Source organism: Ailuropoda melanoleuca, chromosome 11 (assembly GCF_002007445.2).
Source record: "Ailuropoda melanoleuca isolate Jingjing chromosome 11, ASM200744v2, whole genome shotgun sequence".
NCBI lineage: Eukaryota > Metazoa > Chordata > Mammalia > Carnivora > Ursidae > Ailuropoda > Ailuropoda melanoleuca.
The window spans coordinates 47,285,070-47,310,097 of NC_048228.1; the positions used below are offsets into that span (position 1 = coordinate 47,285,070).

Below are 25,028 nucleotides of genomic sequence, written 5' to 3' on the forward strand. Positions count from 1 at the left end.
TGAATGGAAAGGGATTTTTACCGTGCAAAATCTGTATTTGTATAAACTTGAATTTCGGTTGTCTTTTTCATTTCCTTTTTGGCAGCAAACATTAATGCTTGAGGACACGCTGCCACTCATTTCAAAGAAGCACCAAAAATTTAGTTTTTGTCTGCATTCAGACACAATCAGTTTCAAGTTGTGTCTGTAGATACTTAATATAAATATTTAGATAAAACAAGCTTATAAAGTAGGTAATTTACTCCATCATCTGTGAAGTTACGAATCTTTCCTATAGTAGATTGAAAAATTTATTGAACACTTGCTTTGTAAGAGGCATTATAATAAGTACAGAGTAGGGGAATACATTATACATGGTAGACCCAGTGACAGTCCCCTGTAAACTTCCAGTCTAGTTGAGAAGTGAGAACATTAAGTTAAGTTAAATTAGTTACATTATTTTAAAGTAGAAAGGTTTTGAGAGAGAAAATTATTCATTGTAGTAGAAGTTGATCATGGGGGCGCCTGGGTGGCTCAGTAGTTAAGCATCTGCCTTCGGCTCAGGGCGTGATCCTGGAGTCCTGGGATCGAGCCCCACATCAGGCTCCTCTGCTGGGAGCCTGCTTCTTCCTCTCCCACTCCCCCCGCCTGTGTTCCCTCTCTCGCTGGCTGTCTCTCTCTCTGTCAAATAAATAAATAAATAATCTTAAAAAAAAAAAAGAAGTTGATCATGGCTATGTTTGGAGTACTTTAGAAAAAAGAGTGTAATGAAGTTAAAGATAGGTTCACAGTAGGCTGATTTTAAACCAAGTATTAAAAGAGACAATCAGTGTGGATTGGCAGAGATGAGTAAATCAGGAAGGAAAAAGATTAGGATCACACTTTGAAACTTGTCTATGTTTTTGGGAAACTCCTTGAGATGGAAAACTTGTCTGATAATAATTTTCATTACAGTATCAACATATAAGCAGTAAGTTACTTTTAAAACATGAGGGAAGCTCTGGTGTGTGATTCATTTATTTTAAATATTCGAAATACAGCATTGCAGCATGATAAATTTTTTTTTACTATTTTTGACATACATTTTAATAGTGTATGATATATATTACATGTATATGATTTTAATAGTGTATGATATATGTATATATACATCATAATCTCCTTTAAGTATGACTCTCATAAGTTTCTTGATGGTCAGATAATATACTTTTTATAATTAATCTTTCATCTATCATTCTTAGTAGTGTGGGTGCTCTTTATGTTTTATTTAAAGCTTTATACTTCAGTTTACCATTGCAAGACTTTTTTATTTAGAAAGGTATTTTTCTTGGGGCACCTGGGTGGCTCAGTCAGTCAAGTGTTTGACTCTCGATTTTGGCTGGGGTCATGATCGGAGGGTCGTGGGATCGAGCTCCATGTCTGGCTCCTTATGCACTGAGCGTGGAGCCTGCTTAAGATCCTCTCTCTCTCTCTATCTCACTCTCTCTCTGCCTCTCCCCCTGCTGGCACGTGCTCTCTCTCTCACACGCGTGCGCGCGCGCGCACACACACACACACACAAAAGTATTCTCCTTTGGTTCTTTTTAGAGACTAAAATTCTGAAAACATTATATTAAGATCTCTCTTCTGATACTTTAAATTTAAAATGAAATTTTGAGTTTTTTGGATTGTTTTTGCTACTTTGTTTATTTCTGTCTTATGATTCTTATGGTTTCTTTATTTTTCAAGGGGTCTTTGGAATCTGTATTAAAAACCCTGAAAAATGAGTCTTTTCTTACTTAATACACACAAAATAGCTTTTAACAATGTATTCATACTTCATTTAGACATACTGCATTGAGACACTAATTAGTCATGATGAAAAAGATTATTCTATAGACTTTCATTCTTATTGCCTCTTTCAAGAATCCATTACCATCCATCCATCCACTCATCCATCCATTTATTCTTTCATTTGTTCATCAACTATGTACTAAGTACTGACAGTATTCAAGAGAATGAGCTGATGTCTGAATGGGTGAGAAGATGTTATGAGAGTGACTAGATTCTGAGACATATGACTTTGGAAAACAAAAGTAGAAATTGTGAATTTCTATAAGTAAGGGTTAAGTAATGTGCCTTAGAAATTTGCAGATAACAAAGGAAATTTCCAACTTGTAGGGAAGTGGATAAGTGTTTCAGAAATGCTTTTTCACTTAAGCTGACCTGCACAATCCTTGTTTGTTTTGGATGAAAGAAAATGTTTTACTCCTTAGCATTTAGTCAAAAAAAATATGATAGGAGTTGTCTGTTCTCAGCTCAAAATGCCGAGAATAAACCTAGATTTTAAAGATATTTTACATTGTCAGTGCTTTCATTTTTTGTAATTAAAATACGAATGCTATTAAATACTTATTAAAATAGCAAAAAGTATGAGAAGTTATCTGTCCTCAAAGCCCATGTTCTTTCCTCTTACTGAAGAAACGTTAATTGTAATATTGCCATGTTTTTTGATAAGTGCTTTTTGTGATCATTGCTCATTTAAATTTTGTTTAATTTTATAATATTTTTCAGAAGCAAAATCAGCAAAGGCTTGGAGGATTTAAAACGTGTTAGTCCCGTAGGAGAGACATACATCCACGAAGGACTAAAGCTAGTAAGCTCTTTTACATTTATAAGTATGGGAGAGAATGTTTTCTTATTCTGTAATGCAATAAACTATAACTCTCTAGTAAAACTCAAAGATCCCTATTACATGTTTATCTTTAAACATTTTTTAAAAATGCTTTCAGTTGTTCTAAGGATGAGACTGATATACCGTGGTGGTAAGAAAAATTTGGATGGCATTTTGCTTTTTAAGGAATTTTTCATTTTCTGTGTGTTTTTTTTCAGACTAGTCAATCTAACCTTAAAATTTATATCCTTTAAACCCAATAGTAACTACGCTATAATGTGAATCAATGCATATTTCAAATAAAATAGTTACCACAAAATACCCTGTTTTAAAAGCCAGTCTGTAATATTTTGATTTTGTGAGACTCATAAATTCAGCTTGATGGAACATGCTGGTTAAAAGTTAAGATTAAATTGTTAGTTGGATAATTATTCTTCATTTTCAGGCAAATGAACAAATTCAGAAAGCAGGAGGCTTCAAAGCCTCCAGTATCATAATTGCTCTGACAGATGGTAAGTTGGACGGTCTGGTGCCATCATATGCAGAGAAAGAGGTGAGTATTGAACTGAAACTGTTCTTTATACCCCAGTGTACTTTGCTGCGTGTCTCTGTACATATAGCCTAATATTTGAATAATGCAACCCCCTTCCCCCTCGGTCTCTCTCTCTCTTTCTCCATAGGCAAAGATATCCAGGTCATTTGGGGCTAGAGTTTATTGTGTTGGTGTCCTTGACTTTGAACAAGCTCAGGTGAGTGCAGATCTGCAAACCTTAATCTAAATGACATAATTGTCTTAAGGGTAGTTCATCACATTCTTTTCACTGATGACTTACTATGACACTAATTGGTTGCTAAAGATTTTCTATGAAATGATTTTGAACTCTGCATCAATGAAGTCTGATTTTGATAGGTTTCATTACTGAAAACAAAACTGAAATTTCTTGAATATTCATTTGGTTGGGAGGAACTAATATTATGGAACACATTTGGATTAAAATAATAGGAATACTCCTTGAACTCAACTGACAAGATTATTATGACAGTCTTATTCTGGTGTTTTAGTTTGATTGAAAACTTGACCCTTAGGAGCGCAGGGATTTGGGAAATCTGTTTAGAGGCAATCTTTAGTAATTTTCATTCCAAACCCCAAATTTTTTCATTAAGTTTTGAAGGTTTATATATTAATTTTTTTTCTGCTCACCAGATGATTTTACATTTGAATATTTGGTTGAACACGACTAAGAGTCCTGTGTCTCTTGACATTTACAGCTAGTAGAGCTCTGCACTGTTTTGAGATTCAAACTTGAGGCCAATGGAAAGGGGCTGTGGCTGATTCATTTCATTGTGATACATTTCGAGTAACACCAGTGCCATCTCCTTCAATTCCTGACAGGCCACACTGTGAATTAATCCTGTGGTGTAATTTTTCAGATGAACATAACTGAAACATAATGAAGTGTGTAAAATGTATGCCTCAACTGCCCGTTAATTAAATGTTCTTTGTTTTTCTAAAGCTGGAAAGAATTGCTGATTCCAAGGATCAAGTTTTCCCTGTCAAAGGTGGATTTCAAGCTCTTAAAGGGATAATTAATTCTGTGAGTATTTTTTTGGGAGTAAGAAAGACCTACGATTTTAGGTGCATTTTAAAACGTAAGAAGTAATCTTGATATCCATTTGGGTGGTCCTTATCTTGAAGAAAGAGAGTAAGAAGGAAGTTTGTTTGGTATTGAGAACACAGCGTTCATTCTGAAGGTGTGGATTTTGTTTGTGTTAATTGTTGTTATTAATGCTTATAAACTGAACTCTGTGAGCCTGGGTTTGAGATTTCAAGTTTAAGATCTTTATGAACAGTCTTAGACACTTCCACCCTTTGAGCATGGAGTTCCTCACCATCTTCAGATGTTGGAAGTTTTATAGGCTTTCTAGAAGAAGTGTAAGATCAAAATTTGAGTTGGAATGTGCGATGCCTCCCTTCTTCAAACACGGAGTTTCTTAGCTGTCAGCCAGGCACCGTGCACCAGTGGCTAAGTATTTGCCGTTGTTCTTGCCATTTTAATGATTAATAGTTTCATGGGAGCTCATAGTATTTCTGTTTGGAATTCAGTTGCACTGTCTCTGGTGATTGTTAGAATCGGGGTCCCCTGAAGAGGATAAGGGGAAGTGGGGTGATGAAATGCAAAGCAAAACTCCTAGGCTCTCACAGCTGAGGTTTATGTTTCATTTTACTGCCTTTTGCTAGAAGCACTAGGAACAGTTGCTATTAAGTATTTATGATATTTTGGTAAACACCATCCTAAAATGGAAGTGAATAATATATATTTTCTAAGCCAAAGCTTTTCCTTTCATCTTTAGGTATTTACTAAAGGGAAGAAAAAAAAATAAGTCTCAGGGTCCTTGGACATTTGGTTCTGGTATTTAAAATTTCTCTTTAGAGATCATGTTTTTCAGAAGCCGAATTTTGTTTTTAAGTAGCCTGTAGGTTTTTTCCCCCTAATTCATGGAACTTTTCAAAGAAAAAAAATATGATTTGGTTCTATTACATATCAGTACGTCTAGTGGACAGGCCAAATGTAAACACAGGAACAGATATTTTTTTATTATTTTAGGAGTTTAATTATGTTTAGTATTTAGAAAAAATTGCAACGTAAAAAAAGGAAATATTTGGATTCGTTTTTATATGAATATTTTTATGGGTTTATATTTGGATTCAAGGTGAATACTCTGTAACTGTGATTTGTTTTAAAATACAGGAAAATGGATGGACAATGCAAAAGGGAGGATAATTTGATCCTGTAAATAAACAAACCAGTGGATTATATTTTAAATAGGATTTCATTGTGCTGGGGAATTTGTGGTTATTTTTATAATTATGGTGGGAAGGAGAGAAGACCTCACTGAGTTATTCCCTTAGGAATTTTTTTTTCCCCTCTGTATAAAAGGTTTGCTTCAAAATCCTCGGTGACTAATTGGTTTTAAAAACTCTGCTTGTGGGTTGTGACTGCATACTTCTCCTTCAGGAAATTAGTAGTTGACTGCCAGAGGAGACAAAGTTGTTGCTTTGTTGAATTTATTTGTTAAGCTTTATCTGTTTTATTTGTATGAGGGAAACTATAGAGTGGAATTTCTAACTACAGTCTTTCTGGCCTGAAGTTCTTGTTGGACTTTAGCTTGAATAAGTTATGTTGGAAGAGTTGGCATGGAATTAGAAAAATTTGTGTTATTTTAGCCACAAATGGCAAGCAAAGCTTCTTGAGTTTCATCTGGTGGGGGCCGGTGAGTGTAGTGTTCATTCTACTATAGTTAAACTTAAGCTATTTTGTCAAAAAAAGGAGGAGCCAATGATCCTTAGGGAAGCCAGCCTCTGGGGAAACCCGGGCAGTAGTCACATGGCAGAGCTGACAGGTAGACAAATGGAGTCATTACAACCGAAGTTGATCTCACTAATGGTTGAGATTTTTATCAACCTGATGATAGCTTGGGATTTTTGCTCACTTTGTAGAAGTTGAAGGCAGTTCAAGCACTTTATGTCTCTTCAAGACAGGGATTGCTCCATCTCTGGTAGTATACAAAAGCTATAATTCTGCCTTAAATTTGAGTTGCACTTCATACTTACAAAGTACCATCTTGTCTTCAAAAAATTCTATTTGGTATTTAAAACAAATATACTGTATCTATTTCTGGGTAAGGGCAGAAAGAAGAGACTATCCCTTTATTCTTTATGATTTACCAAACTAGTGGATAAAATTGTACTGTGGAATGGATTGAATGCAAAGCTAAGCAAACTTAAATAATCAGAAAATGTAAGTCTTTCAGATGTCTGGTACTTTGAAGGCAAGATAATTGCTAAATTGAGAGATGATTTATGTATTTTTTTCTTTTTTGCGGGAAGTTATTCAAATACATCTGGCCTTATTGTCAATGAATTAATTTCTTTGAAGTTAATCTTTAATTGAGAAAATGTAAGCTGATTTTCTTGTTTTCTTTGTCCTCCCTCCCCTGCCCACCCAAATCCAGTGACCTAAATGTTCTCGTCCCCTTGCTGTAAATCACATTTTGTTAAGGCATAGTTTGTTCAGAATAAACTTAATCAGCGAGGCTGGGAGTTTCATTTTGGAGCCTTCCTTCATTGTAGTTAAAAAAAAAAAGAAGAAAAGAAAGACTGTAGTGTTTCTGTCTTTTATAACTTCAAAAGTGAGTGACTGAAAAAGGCTTTTGTTATGAACATTTTGCATGTTAACAATTTAACACCTTCTCTAAAATTTATTTGATGCAGAAAATCATTTTCACGTTTAATTTTGATTTGGAATGAAAGAGATCATTTCAAAATTTTTAGATTTCTGTCCAGGCAAATATGATTATCTAATAGTTTTTGGAATATTGGTTTAATCTCCAATCTTAATTAGAAATATGAAAATTTAAAATTCATTATTAGCTCAAGTAGGTGCTGGTGAAAACTTTTCCTCTACTTTTCCTCTTTTTCACTTCCCTTCCCCCCATTATCTGATTTATTCTTTCAACCACTCATTTATTGAACTCTAACCATACTTAGGGCACCGTGTTAAGCTCGGAAGAGAGGACATAAACAAGACAAATTCTCTGTTCTAAAGGAGCTTGAGAATAATGATGACTTGAGGTTTGGAATTTGGTGGTGCCTGCAAGAATTACAGAATGTGAGGATAGGGAGGAGGTGGGAAAGGTCGGTGAGTCACTCTCGCTGATAGGAATCCTATCTTGCAGTTTGCGTTAAAATGCCGGTATGGTTGGAGTACAGTTAACAGAAGGATGGGATAAGTTTGGGTATGGGAAGTCATGGGAGACTTTTGGTGGTGGAATTTGAACTGTGGTCTGATAATTGAAGCAAATTAGAGAGAAGGAATATAGAACTTCAGCAAGAGCCTGGGCTGAGTGGTTGAGGCATAGGAGGGAGTGTGGCTTGGCTTGGATTCTGGAGGAATATGAAGGATAAACGTTGACAGGCAGGCTGGATCCAGATTACGGAGACTCTCAAATGTTTTAGTGGGGAATTGGCACTTACTTCATAAGTAATTGGCGAATGATGGAAAAGCAATTTATGGATGAGATTTATATGCTAACTGAGAATGTTTAGGAAGAATATTCTCATGGTAATGTACAGGATAATTTGGAAGATGGAAAGGTGTGTTTAAAGTCTCTTGCAAGAGTCTTTGTGAAAGACATGGTAAAAGGAAACCTAATATAGTGAAGACAGTACGAAATTAGGAATAAGAAGACCTGAGTGTGAGTTCCAACTCCGCCACTGGCTTGCTATGTGACATTGTGTACTTTCTATTATGTAATCTCTCTAATTTTAAAATTCTCATGAAGTCAAATGGGGACAGTTCTATTTCACTGGGTTGTTTTGTGAATTAAATGAGATAATGATTAAGAATGGTCTAACTCAGAAGGGCTGGGCTTTCAAAGATTTGGTAGGAAGCTAGGAATGTCAGGACGTTGGGACCATGTAGGATGGGGTTATTGATCTTTCTGCAGGGCAGTCCACCTAGAGAGATGGCTGGAATTCTAAATAATGACTTAGGTCTAAAAGGGCATGGGCTTGATATGTGAGAGGATCAAATCTACCAGGACTTCTAGATGGTGTAGCTAACCAAAATCAAATATTTGGCTCTGCCCTAGTTCCAAATTCTCAGGCCTTGGGGCTAGGGCCCAGCCAACCCACTCAGAAAGGAGATTCCCATGACAAAAACTATATTGAATTTCGGGACCCTGCATTTAGAAAAGAGCTACTGTTCTTGTTGGGGAACTTGTAGAGCTGTTTAGTGATTCAGAGTAGAAACCTAGTTGTTAAGGGGTAAACAGCATCTTCAATGGACCATAGTTCCCTAGGGCGTATTTTAGGTCCTGAGATTCTAGGTCTGTCCCAGTAAAACTAGGTCAAGGACTGTAAGGAAAACATGCCCTGGTCAGAATCATGTCAGGAACAGGGTGGGGCAGAACCTCCAGGGATACAACTTTTCTCTTGCTGAGCCAAGCTCTGAAGGCTCTGGAAAATATTAGTTGTTGCTGTTATTATTGTGATGGCAGTGAAACTGGAAATAAGAAGGTGAATTCAGGGGACCTTAAAACGTTAGAAGAACCCGAGAGATCACTGGACATAGGTTGAAAAGGACGGAGAGGGGAGTCAAATGTAACTTGGGCATTTTGCCCCTGACTACTCTGAATGATGGGAAGCAGGGAGGGTGAAGGCTGTTTTTACAGAGAGGCCCAGAGTGCTAGAGGACACGGTGGCATCAGGCAGAAGGGCAGAGGGAGAAGTTGAATTGGACCTGGGGAGTCCCCATGGGGAATGTCCCTTAGGGATGTGGAGGTCCAGGGAAATATTCAAGTCAGGAAACTTCAGAACTGACTCATTGTTCCTCTATTTGTGTTTTCTCCCCTCCCATTGCCCACAAACACAAGGATATAATTCTTCTATTTTCCACTTTAGATTATCTTTAATACCTTAGAATGTTAAACAATTATTTTTGGTTTCTTGGAAAGGTGGTTGCAAGGCTTTTCTTTGAAAATGAAATTTTATTTGAACTAGTCAGACTGACATGTGAGTACCACGTGGTTCAGTGTTTCATTAGGTAGTGCCATGGATGGTAGCATTCAAAATAAAACAAAACCTCAGATTGGTGAATAACATGGAAAGAATAAAAATAAAAGTACTCCGTGAAAAACCTCCCTCCCTCTCTTTTTCCCCCTAAAAACAAGACCTGGGATGTTATACTCTTTGCAGTTATTTCCCCAATTGTTTTTTGATAGAGTACCACAGAATGTATTAAGCGGAAGTGATGAATCAGTTGTGAAACTGGTTTTATAAATAACCCAGATCCAAAAGAATTAAGAACACTATATCCTAGGTGATGGCAGCTAGTGCCAGAGTTCTTAAGTACCTAATGGGGAAGTAGAGGGGCATAAATATAAATAGGAAGGGAATGATCACTCATACGTGTAGGAAATTTAAATAAAACTGAAATAGATTATTCATAAAGGGAAAAAAGTGAATATACATTTTAAAAAATAACTTCATTCAGAGTGCTGAAAATGTAAGCTTCATCTGAACTTTGCACCAAATTGTTTTTATCAGTAATGTCTATTGTTGTTTTGAAAAGTTTCTAAGAAAGGTGTCTACGTTATGTTTTAATGAAATGAGAAGACACTGCAAAATCATTTTCTATACAGGCAAATAATTTTCATAGAAGAGGTGCCTAATGAGCAATCTGATAAGACCTCAGGTTAAGTGATTTTAGTAGGTTCTGCTATGAATGTTGACTGCTCAGTTGTGGAAATCTCTATTTATAAAATCATGGTTTGATAAAAAAAAATCCAAAGTCTGAGCTAACTATAAAGATATATTCACAGGAAAAAAGCCCCAAACTGGTAGGACTTACTCAAAATTGGAAATCAGTTTCTGGGACTCCTTAAAAAAGGACTGGCTGTCGTGTGAGGCTAACTATAAATCAGTTTCTTCTGGGCTTCTGTGTATCCGAGGATCTTTGGTACTGAATGTAGATGAACTGTCTCATTATAACTTCGTTCACATCAGTGGAGGAAGGTTGGGGCTGTAGTTCCTCCTCCTTTTTTTGCCTGGTGTCTAATATAGTATTGGATACGTAGTTATTGCTTAATTCATATTTATCAATGAATGAATAAAATCTCTGCTTTTTGAACATATTTTCAAGTTTTTATAATATGGTTATGGTGTATTTAAGCATTAAAAAAAAAACCCCTTTTTTTTTTTTTTTTTTGCCAGAGAGTACTTTACTTTGATTTCATCTTCTTATTTACATTCCTCTGTATTGTGACTGTGGTTACAAAAACCAAGTTCATACTAGCTTAAGAAGAAAAAAAAAAGTTATTGTCTTATATAACTGGGTGGTCCAGAGGGAGGAAATTGCCTCAAATACAATTGGATCCAGAGAATCAATCCATGTTCTTAGGATCTCTCTTCGTAAATTTTACCTATGATTTTATTTGCGTCATTCTTTCCTTGTTCAGATGAGTGTCAGATGAAGGTAATTGCCAAAGATTTCAGGCTTTGGGACCAGATAGCATTGAAAGAGAGAGCTGTCGTTTCGGGGCATCAGCATACTCTGTCCCAGACAAGGACTCTGAGTGACTCAATTGAGTCCAGTGCTCATTCCTGTCACCATATTTAGACCAGCCTGAGTAACATGCCCACCTGGAGACAAGAGGTGGGCAGCAAGGCGGAGAGGGAGAAGGCAGCATGATCTGTAGCCCCACTAAGGACCATGCGGAGTGGAGAACAGTTTCCTCAATTCAAAGGGAACACTGTTCAGACCCACGTAAGGGTGAAAAAGTGTTCTTGGTAGGAAAAAAATGCAATAGCTATTATAGTCCCTTATATTCAAATACCTTTAAAATATTTTTGTCATATATTCTAACAAGGCACTTCATTACTTCCAAATTCCAATAAACTAAAAAATACAAGTAGAACATTTGTTTTAAGGTATTCATTTTAGGTACTGGAATTTTATAATCTTGATGTCCGTAGTCCAATACTCTGTTTGCCTTTCCATGATAATTTTACTGAATAATAACATTATTCTTTTTCTTTATTTGATTGGGACTGTAGTAGGAAAATCAAATCTCCTTTTAATAAATACAGCTTTGTGATATTCTGTGAGAAAACTAAACGGGTACCATTGGGTTATATAGCCCAAATTAAATGCCAGATGTTTCTTTCTTTTTTTTCTTTCTTTTTTTAAAATTTAATTTAATTTAATTTTTTTTTAATTTATTTATTCGACAGAGATAGAGACAGCCAGCGAGAGAGGGAACACAAGCAGGGGGAAAGGGAGAGGAAGAAGCAGGTTCATAGCAGAGGAGCCTGACGTGGGGCTCGATCCCATAACGCTGGGATCACGCCCTGAGCCGAAGGCAGATGCTTAACCGCTGTGCCACCCAGGCGCCCCTCTTTTTTTTTTTTTTTTTTAGATTGTATTTATTTATTTGACAGAGATAGAAACAGCCAGCGAGAGAGGGAACACAAGCAGGGGGAGTGGGAGAGGAAGAAGCAGGCTCATAGCGGAGGAGCCTGATGTGGGGCTCGATCTTATAACGCCGGGATCACGCCCTGAGCCGAAGGCAGACACTTAACCGCTGTGCCACCCAGGCGCCCCCAGATGTTTATTTCTTAACACAAGTCTGTTTGGGCTACAAAAGACAACCTTTAGAGGCTCAACTGTTCTTGAAAACAAATTCAATCCAGTAGAAGGACATTGAAAAGAAAGATGAAATGGTTAAAATTTATGGTTTACATGTACCACCAGTGTGAATTATAATGGATAAAAGCATGATTTCCCAGTTATATCTTACTCTTTCCTCAAATATAATAATTCCCAATTTATTTGGAAGCATTTTTTTTTTTTTAAAGATTTTATTTATTTATTTGACAGAGATAGAGACAGCCAGCGAGAGAGGGAACACAAGCAGAGATTTTATTTATTTATTTGACAGAGATAGAGACAGCCAGCGAGAGAGGGAGCTCGATCCCATAACGCCGGGATCACGCCCTGAGCCGAAGGCAGATGCTTAACCGCTGTGCCACCCAGGCGCCCCTGGAAGCATTTTTTGAATACTGTGTTTAAGACACCTTTCTGGTGTTGGGTTACAAATACGGACGTGGTACCCTTGACTTTTCTGAGTTCACCTTTTTTAGGTATAGGTGTTTGTAAAGCTAATAGAAGAGTTGGTAAGGCTTTGTTTTTCTATTCTTGTGGCATAGGGAAATATTCTATTTGCCACTCTGGATTTTGAAAAGTCACATAGAACAATAGACTTAGAATGCTTGACAGATAGATTTCATGTTTCAGTTAATAAAACAAGAGAGTGGGCAGATAGGACTAATATGAAATACTACATGTATCAGAGTGAAAAACATGTTGGGATTCCATTTCTTTAAAATCTAAACAAATAATATATTTGTTATAACTTTATCCATAATTTCAATGTGCTTGTTAGGGAAAGTCTATTCATCCTTAAAGAAAGCATTAAATGCTTATTCTGAGTTTGTGCTGACCAAAAAAAAAAAAAAAAAAAAAAAAAAAAAAAAAAAAAAAAAAAAAAAAAAAAAGAAAGAAAAAAGAAAAAAAAAAAGAAAAAGGGGGAGGCAGATAACTTTTGTTTCAAATCACAATCCATTTTTGGCAGATTTCTATGTTGTAGTGGGAAAGGAAGACCTGCTCGTATGATTTGTGATGAAAATTGCAGTTGTGAGATTCAGAGGAGCTTAAACGTCATTTGGGGTTTTTGTGTCACGATTTGTGATATAGGCGTATTTTCACCAACCGTATAATCAGACTATTCATCTGTTATGTTTGGAGCTGAGAAGGGTAAAAGGCAATGATTATAACTCACATTCTTCCTTAGATTTCTTGGAGTAAAAGTTTGTTTAAAATTCGTCCCTTGTGCTTATACAACTGGCTTACTTGCGAAAGAAGAGAGAATCCATTTTTAGCGATGGGCCAGTGCAGAGCGCACTGTATTGAGCAGCTGGTATTTTGAAGCATTTTTTGAAAAATGAGCTCAATGAAAACATGTGCTAGCAGATAATTTTTTGAAAGATTTTATTTTTTTAAAGTAATCTCTGTACTTGACATGGGGCACGAACCCTCAACGCTGAGAACAAGCGTCACATGCTCAGTGGACTGAGCCCAGCTGGTGCCCCATGATTACAAATTATAATTGTTTTTCATTGACGGATTACCTCTTAAAGAAAAATACATTTGATAGGGATGTTTGACAGCCAGAGAGAAAATAAAGATCATATGAATACTGAAAGCTAAAAATCGAACAAGAGAAGATTGTGAAAGCATCCTTAGAATTGTTTTAGCTGCTTATTTTATGCATGCGTATGGCTAATTGCTAAGGCTTCATTTTGTTGGGACCTTGGGAATAATGCTGTTCAGTGATTTTTCCTTATGAGATATAAACTTGGAATCCTTCACATTAGGATGAACTCCTGTAGTGCTTAAAGCTGATTTATTATTATTCTTACTGATATTTTCTGACATGTTGTATGTCATGGAAATTAGCAGTTTCTATCTGTTAAGGACATACCTGGGGTGCTTGTAAATTATCTATAATATTCTATTGTAGACAACGTTATATACCCAAAGTCGGTGTTAGAAATTTATTGCTACAATGAATATTTTTAATTTTTAATAAAGTTGAAGAAAATGTTGTAGATGTCTAGGTAGCATATTGAATTTAAGTGTAATGAAATCTATTTTTGGGGAAAAATCTTTAATATTTAGAATTAACTTTTACAAATGAGGTCAGAAAGGAAACCAGTCAGTGGGATTTAATTTTGTTTCTCTTTTCACATATCCTATCTAGAATTAGCCCTCTTTTCTTAAGAAGATACATATATATTAAGATCATGTATCTTTTCATGTTGTTTTTATCGTTTCTTAAATTTCTTTTTTTTTTTTTCCGTTTGGCTCATTGCCTTATCAGTGCCATTGATTACCAAAATTTGTACTATGCAAATAAGCTTTCTCTTCATTGTGTGTGACTGAAGATGTGATTTGATTAATTCAGGTAGCGCCTAATTAAGCTCTGTATTTTTTTATATACTTAACTGTTCAGTGTTACACACCTCATTTATTTGTCCTATAGTCAAAATGCTCATGCTTTTATTAGAAAGTTTTACATTTCTTTTCAATTAATTCAATAAACATTAAGCAAGCAGCTGCTATCTTTAATATATTGTGTTATCTACTTTTTATATTAGATTGGGTTTGAATATATGGTATTATCATTCATTAAAAAACTATTTATCTAGTTTCTTCTGGAACAGGCTCTATTCTGTTTTCCAAATATAATAACCTTTCTATTGCCATTAAGAAATTGGAAAAAGTACAGATTTTAAAACCTGTTTTGATTTATATTAGTTGTTGGAAATTTCTTTTTTTTAAAAACCTGATTGTTTGATCTTCAAATCATAAAACCTAGATATGTCTGCAAAATTCAACATCAGCTTCAAAGACACTGCATGTCCTAAGTCATAGGCTGCCTTCATTTCCCCGTCTTAACTAATTCCATGCTAAATTTTTATCTTGGGTGTATCTCAACCACAGCTTTCCACTAATGAATCCCATTTTATCTTAAATGCCGGAAGAAAAATGCCACAACTATATACATTGTATGCATGTTTTCAGGTTCTCATAATATGGCTTTTACTACTTCTTCCATGTCCCATATCTGTTATTATAACATGTATGCATGATGTAAACATGTTGAGGAACTTACAAGATCTCAAATCAGTATATGGTTTCATATACATCTTAAAATATCTCAGAAAGAAGAAATCAAATATGATGCTATCTGATTATTTCTGTTGTAGATGGCTCCTTGATAATATTGCCACTTTCCCTGATTATTATTCCATTGTTATAAAGATCTGTTTGTAACTTTATTTTTTTATTTTTTATTTTTTTAAAGATTTTATTTATTTATTTATTTGACAGAGAGAGACAGCCAGCAAGAGAGGGAACACAAGCAGGGGGAGTAGGAGATGAAGAAGCAGGCTCCCAGCGGAGGAGCCTGATGCGGGGCTCAATCCCAGGACTCTGGGATCACGCCCTGAGCCGAAGGCAGACGCTTAACGACTGTGCCATCCAGGCGCCCCTGTTTGTAACTTTATAGGGAAGCAAGATAAATGGCTTTGTAACCAGTAGGATTCTTAAGAGTTGTGTCTGATTTAGCAATCCTTCTCACCTCTACCCCTGCAAATACTGCCAATTCTGGCTTCCAGAGTGCATGTCTGCCACTTGTTACTTTGTATGTAAATTTGGCCTAGAGTGAAATCCTGCAACCTGACCACATGACATTAGATGTAGGCCCAATCCAAATTAATTTGGAACATGCCTGGAGTAGTCGGAGTGAAACACCATTCTGGCACTTCATTCAAGTTGCTCCGCAGAGAAACGGCAGCACAATGGGATCTACTTTGATCTTCTGCCAAACATCTATAATCTCAGAGAGGCCAGCAGGCACAAGGTCAGAGCTGACTCCTAAGGCTGCATCTGGTCTTACTGCTAACCAAAAGCTAACTCAGAGGGAGGCATAAATAATCTTATCTTATTCTATCCCCCCTCCCTTGCCAAATAGAGAAATTCCATGAAATTAGTATTTACAGTGTACACTGAACTAATGAGAGTATTTGGATGATAAGAATTGCACAAATAGTGAATTAAAATTGGACACGACCAGTTAGAAGCAACAAAAAATAATTATAATTTGTAAGAGTGAATGCTCTTGTTCCACTTGCAGTTTTATCCCTAACAACTTGGAAGAGGGGAGATATTTGGGTTTTGACTTTATTGTCATAATATGGGGCAGGCTTTTTATCATGTTTAAAAGGAAGCATTCAAGACAGATACATGTTATTTTTTATTTTATTTTTTTTAAGATTTTTATTTATTTGAGAGAGAGAGAGTGTGTGTGAGTGTGTGCTAGCATTTGTACTAGTGTGCATGGGAGAGGAGCAGAGGGGTAGAGAAAGGGCTCGGCTTAGCGCTCAATCCCAGGACATTAAGATCACGACCTGAGCCAAAACCAAGAGCCTGAGACTTAACTGACTGAGGCATCCAGGCACCTCAAGACAAATACATTTTAAATAGGACAGAATGCTTTGTTAATGAGAAAGGACAGTGACTGTGATTATAGAGGTTAAATATATAAAACCATCTTTAGGCATTTAATTCATGGTTTGGGACAACATGTTGGAGTGTATAATTTTCAAACAAAGTACTAGAATTTAGAATTCTATGTATTTTAACTTCTTTTCTATAATAGATTTGTACTGGCTTATAAACAAAGTCTTGCAGATGGTCTTGTGTATACCAACAGCTACTCTGCCTAGACCTCTCTCCCGGAGTTCACACCTTCCTCTCCTACCTAACTAACCCGTGCCTTGTGGGTGCAACTGTAGGTTAAAAAGTTTGTAAAGACTCTGTAGTTCACAAATATACGTAAGAGGGAAAGAAACCAAGAGAAGAACAGCAGAGAAACAGACCTCCGTCAGGTAGACATATAAGCAGACCTCATTTTCCCATGTAGGCATCGCATTTAAAAATTTTTTTAAGAAGATTTTATTTATTTATTTGACAGAGGGAGAGAGTGAGCACAAGCAGGGAGAGTGGCAGGAAGAGGCAGAGGGAGAAGCAGACTCCCTGTTGAGCAGGAAGCCTGACATGGGACTCCATCCCAAGACCCTGGGATCATGATCTGAGCCGAAGGCAGCCGCTTAACCAACTTAGCCACCCAGATGCCCCTGGGCATCCTATTTTAGAAAACATTTCCCCTCATGCTGCTTGCATTCCTTGCTTTATTAAATGGTTACACTGTCAGAATTTCCGTGCATAGGGATTTTCATGGTTTAAAAATTTCTCTTCAGGGTATAACCCTATCAAGGTTGTTTGAAGGGTAATCATTTCATATATTTGCATTCATATATTAGTATGAATGAGTTCATAAGATGAGAATAGCTACATTGAAATGGAATATTTTGGGCAGTAGAAAACCTGGATAGTGATTGTGTTTAGAAAAGGAGTGTCTATGTATGTCTAGCAACCTACGTGAGACAATGAGGGAGAGAGAAAGACTAACTTATTCTGTATCAAAAATTCACCTAAAGTCTGTTCCATGTCCAGAAAAAATGGAGAAAAACAAAAGAAAACTAAACAAAAAACCCCAACATTCTGCCTCCTGGTTCCAAATATCCTTTCTGTTCCCAGAACTCAGGCAAGTTCTAGAAATGTATGAAACCCAAATGCCCTTAATTGCCATTGACATCATCGCTTTTATGGAAAAAAAATGTGTTCAGATAACAAATTAATTTTTCTAAACACAGGTTGATTTTCTTTGTCCAAGCGTTCCTTATGCTCCTACACCAGAGTTAGGACCTCTTGTTCTAGCCTCTCTTGTCTCCTAGGTTTTGGATTATGCTGAGAAGTGAAAAGCACAGGTGTTTTATCTGTACAAAGCAAATTCAAGATAGAAAGTAGTACTAAAATAAGACAATAGAGGAAAAATTAATCAAAAGAGAGAGGGCCCTAAGCATTTGCATATCCTATATGTTACTAATTCATAAAATTTTGACTTACTCATATCAGTGGAATTGGGAATTTTTTTTTTTTTTAAGTAGGCTCCATACCCAGCATGGAGCTCAACGCGGGGCTTGAACTCATGACCCCGAGATCAAGACCTGAGCAGAGATCAAGAGTTGGATGCTTAACCGACTGAGCCACCCAGGTGCCTTGGAATTGGCAATTTTAAAACAAATCTAGAAAAACCCCAACAAATGTAGGTGAAAGCTTAGTGACATAGTTTTGAAGATAAGAAATAAGATTTAGAATGTTTTGATAGTATAAAAGGAATCTGGGCAAAACAGGCAGATACATTTTCACTAGTTTTTGTAATGGTTAGACTCTGTCAGAAGCCTGGAGGGTAGCAGTGTGCACTGGTGAGAAGAACAGGCTTTAGAGTCAGTCAAACCTGAGGCGATCTGGCTCTGCTATTTAAAAACTAGTCATTCTTATTTAAAAAATTAAAATTAACAAGATCTCTCTAAAACCTCAGTTTTCTCATCTATGAAGTGGAGATAAAAATAGTATATATTCATAAGACTTGAGAGGACCAACCGAAGGAATTCAGATAAAGTGCTTACCACATTTCCTGGAACATAATAAATTCCCAAAAATTGATAGATATTATTACCATTGTTAGAAGTTCCTTTGAATTTTTGACTCCTGATATTTGTACTAAATTTAGGAAGTTTGACTTTTGGTAAATTTGACTTTTGTTTTCCATATTAATATTTGAGGATTTAAAAGTAGGGAGTAGGTAATAATGTACCTATTATATTCATTTATAATTATTCCTTAACACTAATACTACTTTTTGAGTGAACAGATGCTTGTGAGGGAACAGATGCTTCAGTAGTATACTTTTTTCATGGTGAGCATCAAGTTCTTTGCCAATTTATATATATATATAAATGGACTTCAGAATCTCAAATGATGTGATTTTGCATCCAGTGTTTGCATGACTTAAAGTGCCCTGGTTTTATTAATAGCATTTGGCTTGTCTTTAAATTTGGTCTACGGTGCTATTAGCTCTCTCTGATGTCAACCAAGGCTGACCTTTAGTGGAAACTATTTTCTGTTTCTATTGAGATATAATGAAGACAGATGGCAACACATATTTGAAGAAACATCCTTACAAGATGCTCTGTTGTACAATGATGGAAGTGCAGAGTATGAAAGATAATGCGTCAATTATCGTAGATGGGACACCTGATCCAATGTTCAATCAATCAATAACAGTATTTAACTTAGTAAAAATTAACTAAAGTGTTTAAAATATTTGTCCTCTCTGTCAGTTGTCATTTAGTGATGACAATTTTAATATAATAGACCTATTTGGATATCTTGAACATTTGAACTTGTGCGCAATTACTTGTACTGAGAATAGATTATAAACTATTTCATGTTTATAGAACTGATTGTTTAAAAAATTGAATGATGGAAACTATCTGCATACAAACATTGAATTATTTTGACTTCCAGTTATTTTCTTAATATAGGAACTCTAGATGGAAAAAACAAACTTAGGACAGATTTTATTTTTTAAAAACGCACACGCTTTCTTTTCTCTCTTCTTCCCCACCACATTCTTTCCCTCTCTTTGATTGTTTTTCACTTGGAAATGGTTTGGGTGGACTTCATTTCAAATTATGGGTTTCTGGATTTCCAGCATTCACAGTTTATTGGAGAGCTAGATGCTTTTTCACATAAATTAACTTTATTCTGCCTTATCTTAGTCATAATATGATTGTTGACTTGCTTACTAGATAGATATTTTTAGTATTCTCATTAATTCATGCAATCTGTATTCCCTAAGCATTTATTGGTTGTACTGTGTGTACAGAACCGTGTGCTGGTTTCGAGAGGATTGTACAGTGTCATAGCCTGTTTTTATACTCAAAGAGCTTGTCTTCTAATAGAGGAGGTGATTCATATACCCAACTAGTTTAACATAAGGTCCAAAGAAATTAAAAAAAAAAATCAAAACAGACTTTAGAGAAGGGCAGGTAATGTCCTGTGGGGAATTCAGCTGGATTCCTTCAGGTGGTGATGCCACTTTTATGACTCATGGTCTAAACTGCTTGCCTTTCAATGAACGTGTTCCTCGAGTCACTCTTCCATTCAGTAATATAATTTCTATAAATATCATTTTATTAAAATAAGTACAAATATTAAACTAATGTAAACGTATTTTGAGGTATAAATGTATATTATACAATTTACTGCAATATATAACCAACCTTTAGCTCTTCTTTAGTTTCTGCTTAGCGTCGCTTGATTTCTTTAATCTCAGGCTTGAATAGAAAATAAATTTCTAAATGATCTTGAAACTTTTGTTTAAAGTCAAAATACCTTACAGGGGATAAAGAGGGTCTGGCTTCAGAAATGTATAGCAACAACAGTCCTTAAATGTGTTTATTCTCCAGTTTTCAGGAGAGTGCCGTAAGAACTGATCATTTGATCTTGCTGCTGGAACTATCCGTTATTTATTTATTTATTTATATTTATTTATTTATTTATTTTAAAGATTTTATTTATTTATTTGACAGAGAGAGAGACAGCCAGCGAGAGAGGGAACACAAGCAGGGGGAATGGGAGAAGTAGGCTTCCCAGTGGAGGAGCCTAATGCGGGGCCCGATCCCAGAACGCTGGGATCACGCCCTGGGCTGAAGGCAGACGCTCAACGACTGAGCCACCCAGGCGCCCCATACTTACTTATTTATTTATTTATTTATTTATTTATTTATTTATTTATTTATATTTAGAGAGGGGGATGAAGAGGGAGAGAGTGGTAGAGGGAGAGAGAATCTCAAGCTTGCTCCATGCTGGGCATGGAGCCCAATGCAGGGCTCAGTCTCAACCACCCTGAGATCATGACCTGAGCCAAAATCATGAGTGGAATGCTTAACCCACTGAGCCACCTAGGCATCCCTGGAACTATCATTTTAAAACTATGCAGTGGATTACATCAGATTAAAAAGACACATGTGTCTTAAACATTTTGAGATCTGATTTAATTATCGTCAATATTGGTAGGAGAGAGAAAACCACAGTTTCACAGAGGCCATTCTGGGTTGCATCTTCTTTGACATGGCCTTTGGAAAATCCCATAATTTCTTCATGTACCTTATTCTAAGGAATCCTTAAAAAACAGTTGCGATTTCCAACAGATTCAGTCTTTAAATGTCTCATAATTTTTCTTGATGCTTGAAACATTTTTCAGTAATGCCGCTAGAGGTGTGCCTAAAATAACTAATAAAGAAATTGTGAACTGAAAGATGTTCCTTCGTAGGCGCCTCCTTAACGGGATTTGTCTTAAAATAAATTCCTCAGACTTGCTGGCAAGTAAAATAGATTTGGAGGCTTTGTGTTTTCCTTTGACCCTTGCATTTGCATGGCTCACTGTTTTTATCTCAGATCGGGCTAGCCAAAGCCATAATGCTCCATTTTTGTTAGCTGGAACCTTTTTAGCTCCATATTCCTTTAGCAAAACTTTTCTGTTCTATTCCCTCCCAAGTCTTGTTACCTGTGTAGTGATAAAATATTTAAGGATGATACTGATTTGAGATACTTCCCCTCCAAAAGGTGTGTCAACCTTTGTCTGTGGTCCTCAGTTCTGTCCCCAATTCTTTTTTTTTTTTAATTTAATTTTATTATATTATGTTAATCACCATACAGTACATCCCCAGATTCCGATGTAAAGTTTGATGCTTCATTAGTTGCGTATAACACCCAGTGCACCATGCAATACGTGCCCTCCTTACTACCCATCACCAGTCTATCCCCTTCTGTCCCCAATTCTTAATTGCACAATAGTACATACTCCCGAGAGGAGTGAGTGTTGATTGTAGGGGATAAAATAGCAGACTAAGAGGAGGTCTTTGGGTGCTGAAAGGTCTTTGGGTGGCTATGGAATCAATCTCTGGTCATTTCTGAGTTTAAATAGACCTCATCCAGAATTTCTCAGTATAAAATTTTGCTGGATTTGTTTCCCAATCACTAAAGCTTCAACTGCTTTGTGAAAGTGGGTTCATTGCGAAGTGATCTTAAAAAGTACAAATGATTTCCTTTCTCAGGGATGCATATTCAGAAACAAAAATTTCCAGCTGGGTTTTAGAGTCTGACAATTTATCCTTCTACTGTTATTAAAGAAAGCACGGAAAGCGTTTCTGTTTCCTTCCTTCCTGTTCCAGTTATGAGCAGGAGATGTTAGAGCTCACTGTACATCATCTGTCCTCAACTCTGTCAAGAAAGGAATGTCGTCCAAAGATCATCTGGAATTTGTCTGAATTTGATAATGTAGTGCAGAGCATTTCTAAAAATAAAGATGGGATTGTTGTGTCCATGAGGAGCAGCTGATTTCATCATTGTTGTTTTTCACTTGTAGCCTTGTGCCTTGTATGGTGGTTTCTGTTTCTCGGAACAAGCTCAGAAGAGCCATTCTGTTCCTGCGCTCTGGGAATGCGGGAGTACAGAGTCTGTGTTTTTGAGGATAATATTTGGCTCATACAGGGAGCCTGTGTTCTGCAAGTGTAACGTTTGGTGCATATGAGGAAGATTAGCATCTGTGGGAATGGAGGCTGAGAAATCGGATAGAAACGCCACAGTCAAATAAAGAAGTGTTTATTTATTGATATTGTATTGAACCTCTTAATAAAAAACCTATTAAGTTAGCATAATTGAAGGGAGGTCTGGTTTGCTCTCTTGTTTTTATCGATAGGGGAAAGTCAGTATAGATTTTATGGCTACTGAGAAAGTTTCGTTGTCTTTGTGTTCAAGGCTACCAGACGTTGAGGTAACATCTGCTTTATCTGAGCTTATCTGTATTTACTCTAATCAAATAAGGATTCCTGCAGAATACAGTCTTGGAATATACAGTGAAAGACGCACAGAAATCTTCTAAGAGCTTGATAGCTGTATATATGACAGTTAATAGATTTTCTGTGCCATCTATTAAAGTTAAGGGGAAGACCTTAAGATTATTAGCAATCTTTTAATTCACTTTACATGTTAGAATTTTGTTCTCCATCTTGGTCTTCTTTTTTCCTTTTTAGATACTAGATCGGTCATGCACTGAAATCCTGGAATTGCGGCCTTCAAGTGTCTGTGTGGGGGGTAAGTGGTTAGAATTTAAAAATACCATGTAAGAAATTGTATTTTTTCCCCCTAGTTAAATTATATGATTTGAAACTCATGTTGGAAAGAGAATAACAAAATTAACTTTTTTGGCATCCTTTTCTGTAAGAATTTTTAAATAATTCCTTGAAATATTTCTATTTTAAATTCAAATTTTTTAAGATTGGAGTGTTATTTTAAATAATGAACATATTGTGTGACAGGCTTTTAGAATTTTCTGTATATTTAGTTCATGTTTGAGACCTTTCCTATGACAAGTAAAATAAAATATGAATTTTTTTCTTTTATCTGATTATACAAATAGTCACGTATCTGTGGACTTTGAGCTCCATGTCTTGACGACCTGGCCAAAGTACAGTTCCCACTGGCTCAGGTCACACACGGAAGTGATGGATGGGCGGATGGCAGGCAAGAAGCAGGTGGCTTCATTAGCTGACACTAAGAACAAACTCAGGTTTTAGCACTTCCAAGCCATCCTTACCCCAGGAGAATGTGGTACTCTCTGGCCTATTCTGTTTCTTCTTCAAGGCTGACCTGGAGTTCATTTTAATTTATAAAAGGAAGAATATTGGGTCTAGTGGAAGAGGAAATGTGCTGTGTAATTTCCCACAGAGCCTTCCAACCACTGGAGATGGTCTTAAGTTCTGTACCTTGTAGACTCCCTATCTAACGGTCATTGAGATGTTTAAGAGGAATAGTGCATTTGAACATCCCAGGGCATCCCTTTACCTTTATGATTTTACCTAATCTTCATAACAACACTATTTGACAGTTTTATAATCCCTGGTTCACAGATGACGAAACTGAGGCCAAGTGGTTCAGTACTTCCTTTAGTAATTGCCCTATTTGACTCTTATTTGTCCAACTCGAAAGCCATGTTCTTTTCACTGAGTCACATTTTAAGTTTTACCTGCACTTTATAAGGGAAATTCCTTTTATAATGTACTTAATGAAGAGTGGCACAGCAATATTTTCTTCCTCAATAAATAACTGTGTACATGTTAGATTATGGTGATAGGAGATTGTCTGAGAAGACTGAGAGTTAAGCACTGTCAAAATAGTTCATATACCATCTTCTAGCTAAACATCAAACAGTTAAATGCTGATCAAGATATTTGATCAGTTAACCTGTTCTCCTAGCATTTTATTTTACTCTCTAACATGTAGTGACTGCTCCTCCTATAGAGAGTCCTGAGCAGGAAGTTGAATAAACTTTCTTTAGTAACTGGCCATAGATTGTTCATAGGCCAAAATGCATGGCCTCTGGTGAGTTACAAGTTTGTCTGCAACAGAGAATGAAACTGCGATTAGTCATGTCCAGAAACTGTTAAAGAACTCCTATGAGGTGTCAGAGATGAAAGAAAGTACAACACATGACTGTTCTAAGGAACAAAGAACGTGAATAAGTAGTTTTCTTTACATTCCCATACCTTAATACCTGAGAGTAGAGAAAAAAGAAGCTTCTTTCCTGCCGATATTTTCCTAAGGATAAAATTTGGGCAAGTCTTTCCTTTTCTTTTTTCTTTCTTTCTTTCTTTCTTTCTTTCTTTCTTTCTTTCTTTCTTTCTCTCTCTCTCTCTCTCTCTCTTTCTTTCTTTCTTTCTTTCTTTCTCTGGGGGCAGAGGAGGTGGGGTGAGGGGAAGTTTCTGTGGTATGTGGGAATAATTGTTAGGTTTCAATTCTAGTATCTTGGTTACTATTGGAAAGCACTTTGTTTAAAAAATAAAATAATGCCTTCCTATGTGGCGATAAATAATATCTTCCCTGAATTTCACTAGAGAGTCTAAGAAAGAGAGTTGGAAATAAAGCAATGTCTTCATTGTTCCTAGTGGGCTACATACTGTAAAGACATTCATTCTGTGCAACTGGACACTTTCAAGTTAGGTTTTTTTTTTTTTTTTTTTTGTAAAGCAGGGATTAAAATGTTTATTTTTCTTTTTCTAGATGAATTTCAGATTGTTTTGTCTGGAAGAGGATTCAACTTGGGCAGTCGGGATGGGAGTGTTCTCTGTACCTACACTGTGAATGAGACATACACAAAGAGTAGGTTCCCCATAATCTCATTGTTGCTTGAATATCTGCATAGCATATAAACATCAAGTGTTTTCCTCTTCTTGCCAACT

General features: G+C 36.3%; 1 protein-coding gene across 2 annotated transcripts in view; it reads left to right on the plus strand.

Moving 5' to 3' along the window:
• ANTXR2 (ANTXR cell adhesion molecule 2) overlaps positions 1-25,028 on the plus strand; it is a 143,981-nt gene that overhangs the window by 14,509 nt on the left and 104,444 nt on the right. For both annotated transcript variants that reach the window (XM_034671637.1, XM_011219018.3), the window contains exons 4-9: positions 2,533-2,614; positions 3,078-3,185; positions 3,313-3,381; positions 4,147-4,227; positions 22,824-22,884; positions 24,850-24,948. In XM_034671637.1, coding sequence (XP_034527528.1) covers positions 2,533-2,614; positions 3,078-3,185; positions 3,313-3,381; positions 4,147-4,227; positions 22,824-22,884; positions 24,850-24,948 — 500 coding nt within the window. The remainder of the gene's footprint in view (positions 1-2,532; positions 2,615-3,077; positions 3,186-3,312; positions 3,382-4,146; positions 4,228-22,823; positions 22,885-24,849; positions 24,949-25,028) is intronic.